At 40.1% G+C, this 12,567-nt stretch overlaps 1 protein-coding gene and 1 long non-coding RNA gene across 2 annotated transcripts; both read left to right on the top strand.

Annotated features, from left to right (window-relative positions):
• The first annotated feature begins 210 nt into the window (after positions 1 to 210).
• On the top strand, positions 211 to 2,126 carry LOC118792941. Its single transcript, XR_005005642.1, has 3 exons — positions 211 to 312; positions 1,415 to 1,525; positions 2,077 to 2,126. It is a non-coding gene; the product is annotated as an uncharacterized LOC118792941 (long non-coding RNA).
• Positions 2,127 to 2,151: 25 nt separating this feature from the next.
• On the top strand, positions 2,152 to 5,892 carry LOC118793526 (E3 ubiquitin-protein ligase TRIM39-like). The gene is made up of 3 exons (XM_036551746.1): positions 2,152 to 2,161; positions 3,152 to 3,409; positions 5,213 to 5,892. The coding sequence occupies exons 1-3, from the start codon at positions 2,152 to 2,154 to the stop codon at positions 5,752 to 5,754; spliced, it is 810 nt and encodes a 269-aa protein (XP_036407639.1). The 3' UTR covers positions 5,755 to 5,892.
• Positions 5,893 to 12,567: the final 6,675 nt, after the last annotated feature.

Below are 12,567 nucleotides of genomic sequence, written 5' to 3'. Positions count from 1 at the left end.
CTGTATCAGATCATGAACATTAATACATGCACCTTCATGCTTCAATGTGGTGAATGAAATGTTTCAGTTCAACATTGTTCTATCGATCATGATGTTTCCACATCGGAAAGCCCACAATGCACTGGGGCCAGAGCCTGTCCCTCACAGAACAGCCTAAAGAACAGAGAAGTTCCTTACAGGGTCACACTCTCGGGGCTTCAGAGCAGCGTGAACCAAAGTGCACCTCTGAGAAGATGGATCCTGATGCAGTTTACTCAAAAATGTGCGACTCTTCAGAGGTCAGGACCAAAGCATCGCATCACAGCCATGAGGGTAAGGTCTGACAAAACAAAAAGGATGAGCAGATACCAGGCAGAATAAGAGAAATAAGCGTATGACTGAGTTTCTGCTGCTCCCCCATGAAATCATGGACATAATTACTGAAGTTGATCTTCTGATAGTAGAAAGTCAATTATTTTACGATGGATCTTCCTTGCTTTGTGTAATGATGGAATCTCTGTATTGTTAGACTATGCTGGAACAGCTTCAGCCTGCATGTCTTGATTGTTTAATGTGCACCATGATGTTTTTATTGTTTTTGCAAGTGTTTTTGGGGGTGACAGTGTAGCATAGTGGTTAAGGAGCAAGCCTCATAACCAAAAGCTGCTCTACCTTTAGGAAAGGTACTTAACACACAATTGCCTCAGCAAAATTCTAGCTTTATAAATAGATAACATCGTAAAAACCTGTAATTGATGTAAGTTGCTCTGGATAAGGATTGCTATCTACAAACTGTGAAGTATATTTTTCAGAGTTTAATTTAGATCAGTCATGTAGACCTCTGCCCTGTGGTGCTATTTCTCTGTGAAAACAAGCTGCACTCTCTATTACAGACAGAATGATACTTAATGTAACCTGCTGTGTAAACCGTAATGTACAGCTACACTCTCTGTTACACATAGGGCAATACTGTATGTAATCTGTAGTGTTTAAATAAGCTACACTTTCTATAGACAGAATCATTATGTAACCTGTGGTAAGCACTGTTACCTGTGTGCTGAGTAGAGTTGAGCAGTAAGATTGAAGGCAAACATAGTAAGTTTCACCAAATCATTCTCACCCACTCTGACACTTTCTAAATGAGTGAGGGGAAAAGGGAAGTTCCCCCTTGAACAGCGCTGTAATAACTGCTTTCATTGCTGTTTCTATGGAGTTAAACTCAGAAAACACTTGCCAAGCTCTGGAGCTGAAACCATCAGGAATGTGTATTGTCAAGCAAAAAGCCATCCCTGGCAGCCAATCAACAGACAGTATACAGTTTAAACTTTTGATTGGTCTCCTCAGTTAAAAATTCTAAAGATATTCCAATGAAACTAAGAGGGCGAATCCCAGCTCCATTTAGAACTACAGAGATGTGTCCTCTTTCCTGCATCAGTGGGTCAGAGCCGTGCTGGGAGAGACTCTCTGTACAAGAGGACATCACTGCTCTTCATCTCTCTGTGGATCATCACTCTGATCTCCCTCACCACTGCACTGGGCCTCTACTGTAAGTGTTACAGAGGAGTTTACTATCAGAACAGAACCACACTGGACTGGGTCTCTACTGAAATTATTGATGAGGCAGTTACAAAAGCTCACCGTGTTAATGAGGTCTTTATTAAGTAAGTAATATAATCTGTGAAAGAAATTGTATATAATATTTATGGTGATAACCATTAGTATACCATTAGTATTAGATAACCATAGTATACCATTATGTGTTAGTGTCCCAAGGTAAGGTTACAGTTAAAGTTTATGGTTTAATATTAATATTGCATCGTGTTTCTTCATTTCATTTGGTTTTCTGTTTATTTTGCAGAACTGGTTTCATTAGTGGATCTAAAAATCCAGAGAATATAATTACAGAATATGCATGAAAAATTATTACAGAATAATTATCATTTTAAATAATGTTAAAATAAAAACATACTGGAATTCTAACATATAGATGACTATGCAAAAAACGTTTGCATTAAGTAAAAATACTTCTCTTTCTCCTACTTTTCTTCATGGCACTGTGGATCGTAAGGTTTGAATCATGTTAATCTCTTCTCTCAGATCAACAGCAGAGTGAACTGAAGGAGCAACTCAGCAACTTCACTTCCCACAACTCTGGTGAGCGTTGAGTAGGTTATGAACTCTAGTGAGTGTTACGTTGTTCTGTCATTGATTGGAATTGCATTATTTTAACCTTGGTGAGTGTTTAATCGTTATTTAACATTTAAACATTATTGTGCTCATGTAATTACAGCATGATAACAAAGCCCCTGTGTGAACAGTAAACTCAGATAAGTTACACTGTAATTACAGTGAATTAATAGTATGAACATATAGTATGAGCTGTACTGTACTTATGGAATAACAAAGTCACTATGTAAACAGTACTCGCTGTCGATATTGTTCACACGTCCTGTGTGTACAATACCTATATATAAGATATACTGATCCTATGTAATTACAGCATAAAGGTTTCAACTCCAGGTCAGTTTTTAAAGCCAATGAATAAACTTTGGTTTATATCAGAGCACAGCTAGCGAAAACTAGTAGACACAGTGGGTCCCCAAGGCCAAATTACAGAAACTCTGGCTTACTGCACCACACTGCCACCCTGTGGCTCATCGTAACCACTGCACCACACTGCCACCCTGTGGCTCATCGTAACCGCTGCACCACACTGCCACCCTGTGGCTCATCGTAACCGCTGCACCACACTGCCACCCTGTGGCTCATCGTAACCACTGCACCACACTGCCACTCTGTGGCTCATAGTAACCACTGCACCACACTGCCACACATCGTAACCACTGCACCACACTGCCACCCTGTGGCTCATCATAACCACTGCACCACACTGCCACACATCGTAACCACTGCACCACACTGCCACCCTGTGGCTCATCGTAACCACTGCACCACACTGCCACCCTGTGGCTCATCATAACCACTGCACCACACTGCCACACATCGTAACCACTGCACCACACTGCCACCCTGTGGCTCATCGTAACCACTGCACCACACTGCCACCCTGTGGCTCATCGTAACCACTGCACCACACTGCCACCCTGAGGTGCTGATCATGTCAAAACCACTTCCTTCACTTTAAATGACTTCGTTTCTCTTTGTTACCCAGACCTGCAGAGAGAGAAGGAGGAGGAGTTCTCCCGACTGCAGGAACAGAAAGAGGAGAAGGAGGAGGAGATCTCCCGACTGCTGAAACAGAAGGAGGAGAAGGAGGAGGAGATATCCCGACTGCTGAAACAGAAGGAGGAGAAGGAGGAGGAGTTCTCCCGACTGCAGAAACAGAAGGAGGAGAAGGAGGAGGCGTTCTCCCGACTGCAGGCCACATACAGCAGTGAGATTTGCTTCTCCAATTACACCAATAAGACAGGTATGTATCTACATACATAGATATGTGTATAAATGGTCGTAGTCATGGTAGTTTCATAATCAATATTCCTTTTTAGCCTGTAAAAATTGTACAGAAAATATCTGTCAGCAGCCTCATGTGCCAATCACCTTAGCACATTTGTGAGGACAATGTACCGAACCCATTTTTCCTTTAAAGATCATTTTGATTTTTTGTTCCTTTTTTCCAGTCAAAGGTGTTTTTTCAGAATGGACACGTAAGTTTAATCTTTTTACAATCTTTTTATCTCTCATTAATATTTTGGCATTTAAGGAAGGAACCGTTTCCTTCAGTATAATCAGCCAGAAGGTTCCCTCCTATGTGATGCTGTGTTTGAAAGTATGTGTGAATGGGCGCTTTGATTGTATATGATCATGTACAGGTAGCAGTGTGTTTGGGGGTTGTGCTGTAGTCCTGCTTCTGAATTCTGCTGATCACAAAGTACTTACTGTGAGGAACATTAACACTGGCTGCTGTCAGACTCACGTTACAGCTAAACTAGGGATCACTGCCTGAGAAATGCCCTGTTTCCATCCAACTCAATATCACTAAAGTCTCAATGACAAAGGTAAAGCACTGAAAAGAGCTATGGAAAACCTGGTTCAACCTGACATGCAGCTTGCATGCTTTAAATTTTTTAAATTTGCAAGTTGATGATAGTTGTTGAATTACTTACAGTATATATTAAAACAGTAGAAGTTACTGAGTGTTCAAAAATGCATGGAAACACATTTGATGTGATAACCTCTTGCAGTTGTCAGGGAGTGTCAATTGCATGATAATTTATTAATGAGAACAAAAAAAACCCACTGCTACATCTGAGAAACCACAGCAAATGTACATTTCATTGGTTAAAAAGGGTTCGGACAGGAAATGTCACACAAAATTTGTCCGTAGTTCTACAGACTTTGGTCCAAAATATGCTCAACAGGTGGATGGAAACAGGACAGGTGAAGCTACATTCTAATGAATAAAATGTAGATTGATCAAAGTGTCTGTTCCTCTGCAGGAAAGAAAGGAGTTGTCTTTAAGCCAGGTAAAGCAAAGAATGTTCAACTTACTTTGGTTTAGGATGTGCATAATTTAAGTTCCTGTAAATCAACTGAATCCCCTGTTCAATCATCATTTTAAACCCATGAAAAAGCAAGTTATTCAATAATGATGAATCATAACTAACAGATAAAAGAACAAATATGCAATTAACATTCAGCAAATCCAACATAACCATTGTACACATACATGAATACATAAATCATCTATCATACTCTACAGTAATGTTGATTCTGTCCTCTTTCAGTGTGGGAGTGGATTCGTGAAGCTGAAGGTAGGATAATACACTGACCCAGCCCATTGAACCACACTGTACATGGAGCTGGGTCACATCTGTGAGGGACATTCTTAGAGAAGCTGCAGTGGTCAGATCTCAGAGTTTCTGAGGCTGAACTGTACTCAGGTCAGTGGGGGCTGTCCTGAACGGGGCTAAAATGCAAGAACAAGTGGTTTACAGCCAGATACTGATACTGATCTTTACACTCTTCCTATTTTAATTGAAATTCAAAATTAATTTGGCCACTGAACAAAAAAACAAGCAGCACCACAAGTATCAGTATGCCAAAAGAAGCTTAACATGGCCTGTGAAAGTGTTCATCATTTTACATTACATCGTACTACATCATTTAGCAGATGCTCTTACCCAGAGAGACTTCCAAATATTTAGAAAATAAAAGATGTAATATATAAGTTAATTTGCAATAATTATGCAGCATTGTCAATTTTTCTCCACAGTGGATGTGACTCTAGATCCCGAAACTGTGAGTCCAAATCTCATCCTGTCTGAGGATGTGAAGCAAGTGAGATATGGAGATAAACAGAATGTTCCTGATAACCCAAAGAGGTTTGATGCTCCATGCGTCCTGGGAAAGGAGGGTTTCTCCTCAGGGAGATTTTACTATGAGGTGCAAGTTGGGGAGAAGCCTGAGTGGGCTTTAGGAGTGGCCAAAGAGTCTATCAACAGGAAGGGGAAGATTACACTGAGCCCTGGGAATGGATACTGGACCATATGGCTGAGGAATGGGACTGAGTACAGTGCCAACCCCTCTCCCCCTGTCCCCCTCCCCCTGAGAGAGAAGCCCAGGACAGTGGGGGTGTATGTAGATTATGAGGGGGGTCAGGTCTCCTTTTACAATGTAGAGGCCAGGTCTCATATCTACTCCTTCACTGGTTACACCTTCAGTGACAAACTTCTTCCATACTTCTGGCCTGGTATCAAAGATGTTCGAGTAAATATACCCTTAATCATTATTTTTCCTGTCAGTCGCAGAGACTGAATGAACTTTGATGCATAAAGGCATGGCATATTTATCTTTGCTAGTTCAGAGCACTGTCTCTTTGATACCATACATGATATTCTCAGACGCTTACACCATTGTAAGAGTTTCTGTAGTTAAGTATATTTAGAAGGTAAAACCTGGCATTGTTGACACTGCTTATCCTTGTTAGATTCTTGGGTCCCCTGTACTTGTTGCTTGTGATTTGAATGTCACTCTGTGAAAATCGAACAATGTGAGCTGTGAGTGTTTTTCCCTGCTTCTGCAGTAACACGGCTGGAAAGTACAGTCTCTTTACCCAGATAAGATAACGTGCACATACAGGTATACAGATATTAGCTTTTTAAAACACATGCATTGTACTGCCAATATGTGTCTGATTATTCTTGCACTTCACTATAAATTCTAAGCATTATAAATTCAATGATTTCAGCTGTTAGACTTAATATTTAGCTGACAGCATGAAATACCAAAAAGAAAAACTAATTAAAAGCAATTTCTGACTAAATCCATTTAACCAGTTATTCATTCTGCTGGATGTGTGGAGACCTTGGGGAAATTAAAACGATCTGAGCTTATCAGACTGCTGACAACAGCTTTTGCACAGAATCAACACTAGACTTACATCAAAACAATATGACAGCCAAAGCGTTGCTGCAATTGCCCCAAATTTCACACTATCGCCCCCTGGCTGCCCCACCCATGTGGAAAGGAAGTCCAGCAAGACACTGCAGCTGCCATTATTCCAGAGTGAACACCCAGCCTTCTACACACACACGGTTTTATGCTGCAGTGAATTCAGCTGGAATCAGGTGTGGAGAAACCAACAGGGCAGAGCTGCCTGTTCTCAATCACACAGTCACAGTGCAACCGTCTGCCGTTTGCAAGGCAACATTGATGATAAAAACTAAAACACACATAGTTGCCTGCCACAATAACCAAGTATATACAACTGAGATGTACATACAATTCCCTGTACATACCTTTTGCATGTTTGTCAGGTGGATTCACATGGTGTCTATTTTACTGAGGGAGAGGAGCACCAAACACTGAATTACTGTACATGCAAATTCTCCATCAGCTAAAATCCACAGTTTCAGCACTTTTTCCTCTCTATTTTTGTGTACTTGCAACTACACCTCCTTTTATGTCTTCCCTCTCTGACTTCCCCTGTATTTCTAGGTCTTAACCTCTCCGTAAGCTCTTCTGTGCTTCTGTGTTTAAATTTCTGTGTAATAATATTTCATATTGTGCTTGTCTTTAAACATTTTAAATAAATTTGGAAAGCCCAACACGTTTTGCTATTTTTCTCCCAACTTGGAATGCCCAATTATGCCCTTAGCTGCTGCCCCTACTGCTGCATCCCCTACTGCCAATGCGGGAGGGTGCAGAAAAACACACTCTCTCCTCGGAAACAGGTGAGATGCTGCGCTGTGTCCCTCACAGACAGCAGCCTATTGCTGTGTGGAATCTGTGATTCCTTTTTAACTGATATTCCTCAGCCACAGAAAGGCAGTGACCTTTATGGACTATCCAGTCATTCCCCCATGACCACCTGGCAAGCAGCGATAATCTGCTCACTATGTGCCACAATCCCCCTGACTGAGCATGTTCATACAGCCAGATGTTGGCTGAGTCCTGAGCAAAATTTATACAATATTGTAACCAATGTTCATTTCATTTTATTGGGATACATGCTGTAATACTGACATCCATTATTAAACAACACGGGGACAATAAATACATCAATATACGTTATACCAGGATGAAAAATCACATTTAAACTCACTTGAGTGTCACAGTTGATGTCCTTCCCTGTGAAGTACCATCTTGCACAGTGACGTGGTCCTGTAGGGATGCTGTGGTAAGTCCACTCTGTGGAGTTCGGCTGTATCAGATCATGAACATTAATGCATGAAATACCTTCAAGCTGAAGAAGGAACAAATACGGTGAATGAAATGTTTCAGTTCAACATTGTTCTATCGATCATGACGTTTCCACATCGGAAAGCCCACAATGCACTGGGGCCAGAGCCTGTCCCTCACAGAACAGCCTAAAGAACAGAGAAGTTCCTTACAGGGTCACACTCTCGGGGCTTCAGAGCAGCGTGAACCAAAGTGCACCTCTGAGAAGATGGATCCTGATGCAGTTTACTCAAAAATGTGCGACTCTTCAGAGGTCAGGACCAAAGCATCGCATCACAGCCATGAGGGTAAGGTCTGAGAAAACAAAAAGGATGAGCAGATACCAGGCAGAATAAGAGAAATAAGCGTATGACTGAGTTTCTGCTGCTCTCCCATGAGATCATGGACATAATTACTGAAGCTGATCTTCTGATAGTAGAAAGTCAGTTATTTTACTACAGATTTGCATTGGAAATGACTTTATGAACTACTGCAGACTTTTGAACTATTTGTATGGGGTATGTACTGTATGGGGAACTGCTGTGTGTATTTGCTATCTATGAACTGTGAAATAGACAGAGTTTAATAGAGTGTAATAACTCATAGAGTTTAATTTAGATCAGTCATGTAGACCTCTGCCCTATGGTGCTATTTCTCTATGAAAACAAAATGCACTTTCTATTACAGACAGAACAATACTTAATGTAACCTACTGTGTGTTACATCATTGTGTAATCATTATGTAATCTGTGGTATTTACTGTTGCCTGGGTGCTGAGGTGAGCTACGAAGTAAGACTATCGGCAATCATGGTAAATTTTATCAAATCATTCTCACCCACTCTGACACTTTCTAAATGAGTAAGAGGAAAAGGGGAAGTCTCTCTTGGAACATCAAAATAATAACTGCTTTCATTGCTGTTTGTATAGAGACAAACTCAGAAAACACTTACTAAACTCTGTAGAGGATTTCATTGGGTATTTGTATTACCAAGCAAAGAGCCATCCCTAGCAGCCAATCAACAGACAGTATACAGTTTAAACTTTTGATTGGTCTCCTCAGTTAAAAATTCTAAAGATATTCCAATAAAACTAAGAGGGCGAATCCCAGCTCCATTCAGAGCTACAGAGATGTGTCCTCTTTCCTGCATCAGCGGGTCAGAGCCGTGCTGGGAGAGACTCTCTGTACAAGAGGACATCACTGCTCTTCATCTCTCTGTGGATCATCACTCTGATCTCCCTCACCACTGCACTGGGCCTCTACTGTAAGTGTTAATGAGGAGTTTACAGAACAGAACCATGCTAGGTTGGAACTCAACTACAAGTGTTAATAAGGAAGTTACTGTAATTTACTATGTTAATGAGGTCTTTATTATGTTTGTAAAATAATCTGTAATAGGGATTTGTGTGTAGTATTTATGGTAATAATTCATGCAAAAGAATATATAATATGATATCCTTTGTAGTATATCAATATGTGTTGGTGTGCCTAAGGTTGTGGTTAAGGTTTGGTTATTTGTGGTTTAATAGTAACATTGCATCATTTTTCTTGATTTCATGTTGATTTTCTGTGAGAAGCATATTCAGATAAAACAACAGTTTGGTCAGAGATGATTTCACTTCTTTATTTTACAGAAATGGTTTCATTAGTTCCTTCTTTCAAAATATCTCATCTCTAATATCTAAAAACTATAGTTACAGAATAAGCATAAAGAATAATTACAGAATTATTATCATTTCAAATGATGTTGAAATAAAAATATTCTGCAGTTCTAACATATAAATTAATATGCAAAAACAGTGAGGTGAAATTACATTACTCTTTTTCATGTGCCTGTGGTCTACAATCAGCACACGTGACAAAGCTGATCTGAATGGCTGGTTTACAGCTCTCTGCCAGTGAATCATGACACTGTAAGACATACAGGCCCAGTGAATACCTCAGGTGCACAGCAGAATGACATTATCACCGGGGTTCTAAGTGCACAAATAGAACTGCTTCAACCCCACATGTGCACCTCCTTTATCCTGACTGCAACCCAGAACATTATGGGTCAGAGAAATGCAGGAAATGGTGAGGTCAGCTGGCAGAAATGTTAGTGGTTATTGTAAAGGGCTCCATATTTGGCACTAAGGTTTACATGAAGCTGTCAGTCTGATTAAGAAATGTATTTATGTATTTTGTATTTGAAAGCTCCTCGTGCTATGTAGCATTTCTTAATTAGTTTAAGTTTTAAGGGGAAGAAAATGAAATTGCAAATGAAATCGTTCATGTCATTGTAAAAATTTTCCAATGTTAATTTTAATTCTTCAAATAGGATATAAGCGTATAAATGAAGCATTTTCATGACATAAAATTATCTTGTGTTTCCAAATGTTATGTTTAGCTGGCTAATTAACATCAGTGTCAGTGTTTGAAATGTAATGTTATCTGCTTTTTTTTCTTTTGCTTGCTTATCAACGGCAGTTGTGAATTGGAAAGTACAGTTTAAGTAAGATCAAAGTTCCTGATGCACCCTGGGAATTGTATTCATTTCTTTCTGTAGAAGAGTGTTTTTCCTTTCCTGCACAGAGACTCCACAGAAAGCTGGTCTAATCTTAATGGTGCAATGGTCCATGCTGGCCCTATGTTAATCTTTTACACAGGAAGCAGGGGAAAGGTTTTAAGTGTGTTCTACTGCAATAATTAAAAATCTGCAGTTGGAAACGGCCTTCTCCTGCTTTTCTCCATGTGGATAATAAGGGTTCAATCATGTTAATCTCTTTTCTCTCAGATCAACAGCAGAGTGAACTGAAGGAGCAACTCAGCAACTTCACTTCCCACAACACTGGTGAGTGTCAAGTTGTTACATCATTGGGTTGGTGATACATCATTGTGTTGGTGTTATTTTAACCTGGGTGAATGTTGAGTTGTTACGTCATTGGTGGGGTTGGCGTTATTTTAACCTTGGCAAGTGTTGAGTTGTTATAACAAAGGGAAGGTCTCAGAATGCTGCAGTGTGGAAGACTACTTCTGAGAGTCACCATTCAGCACTCCTAGATCCACACCAGACTTTGCAATGGCTAGTGAAATATGTTGCAACATCTTTAAAGATATTTATCTATGTTACATAATTTTAGATTACCCTGACACATGAACTCTCAGTTACATGACAGTGGATCTGTTGTGCTTATTTTATTACAGTGTTAAGATTTCAGCTCCAGATCAGGATAAAAAACAGTTAAATAAAATAGTTCAATAAGCTCTAGTTAAATGAGAGAACAGCAAGTAAAAACTGACACATGCAGTAGGCGCTGATGAAAAAATTAGAGAAACTCTGGCTTATGATAGGAAAAATACAATAATAAAAGTTTTATAGGTGTAAGGGCAAGCACAAACGGTATAAACCGCTGCCCACCTGGAAATCACATCAGCAACCTTTTGGGTCACAAACTCTGCACCTTAACCACTGCACCACACTGCCACCCTGTGGCTCATCATAACCACTGCACCACACTGCCGCACATCGTAACCACTGCACCACACTGCCACCCTGTGGCTCATCATAACCACTGCACCACACTGCCACCCTGTGGCTCATCGTAACCACTGCACCACACTGCCACCCTATGACGTGCCTTAACCACTGCACCACACTGCCACCCTGTGGCTCATCATAACCACTGCACCACACTGCCACCCTGTGGCGTGCCTTAACCACTGCACCACACTGCCTCTCTGTTGTGCTGATCATGCCAAAACCACTTCCTTCACTTAAAATGGCTTCCTTTCTCTCTGGTACCCAGAGCTGCAGAGAGAGCTGGAGGAGAAGGAGGAGGAGTTCTCCCGACTGCAGGCCACATACAACAGTGAGATTTGTTTCTCCAATTACACCAATAAAACAGGTATGTGCATAGATATGTATATGATTGGTCATATTTGTAGTCATTTCATCAATATTCAATCAATATTCCATTTTAACCTGCAAAATTGTATAGAAAATGTCTGTCATTGGCCAAATGTGACCAATCATCGTAACACATATGTGAGGATTATGGTGCCAAACCCATGTGTAAATATCAGTTTGATATTTTGCTCCTTTTTTCCAGTCAAAGGTGTTTTTTCAGAATGGACACGTAAGTGTAATCTTTTTACAATCTTTTTTTACCTCTAATTATCATTTTGCAATTTAGGCAGCAATCAGTTTGTTGAATTTTTATTTAACATAATGAATCAGCCAGAAGGTTCCCTCCTATGTGATGCTGTGTTTGAAAGTATGTGTGAATGGGTGCTTTGATTGTATATGATCATGTACAGGTAGCAGTGTGTTTGGGGGTTGTGCTGTAGTCCTGCTTCTGAATTCTGCTGATCACAAAGTACTTACTGTGAGGCACATTAACACTGGCTGCTGTCAGACTCACATTACAGCTAAACTAGGGATCACTGCCTGAGAAATGCCCTGTTTCCATCCAACTCAATGTCACTAAAGTCTCAATGACAAAGGTAAAGCACTGAAAAGAACTATGGAAACCCCATTCAGCTTGACATTTAGCTTGCTTACTTGCTAAGATTTTTAAATTATTAAAATTTTGCAAGTTAATTAATGATAGTTGTTGAATTACAGTATATATTAAAACAGTAGAAGTTACTGAGTGTTCAAAAATGCATGGAAACACATTTGATGTGATAACCTCTTACAGTTGTCAGGGAGAGTCAACTGTATGTTAATTAGTTCATGACAACATAAAACCTCAATGCCACCCCTGAGAAACCAAACAAATCAGGTTTGGCCAGGAAATGCCACACACAGTTTGTCCGTAGTTCTACAGACTTTGGTCCAAAATATGTTCAACAGGTGGATGGAAACAGGGCAGGTGAAGCTACATTCTAATAAATAAAATGTAAATTGATCAAAGTATCTGTTCCTCTG

Source organism: Megalops cyprinoides, chromosome 18, assembly GCF_013368585.1.
Source record: "Megalops cyprinoides isolate fMegCyp1 chromosome 18, fMegCyp1.pri, whole genome shotgun sequence".
NCBI lineage: Eukaryota > Metazoa > Chordata > Actinopteri > Elopiformes > Megalopidae > Megalops > Megalops cyprinoides.
Note: the sequence above shows the minus strand (reverse complement) of the source record. Positions and strands in the feature narration are given on the sequence as shown.

What these genes read in the sequence shown, in the direction of transcription:
- LOC118793526 (XM_036551746.1), top strand. An exon ending in CAATTACACCAATAAGACAG is followed by an intron (nt 3,410 to 5,212) that starts GTATGTATCTAC and finishes TTTTCTCCACAG; the next exon opens with TGGATGTGACTCTAGATCCC.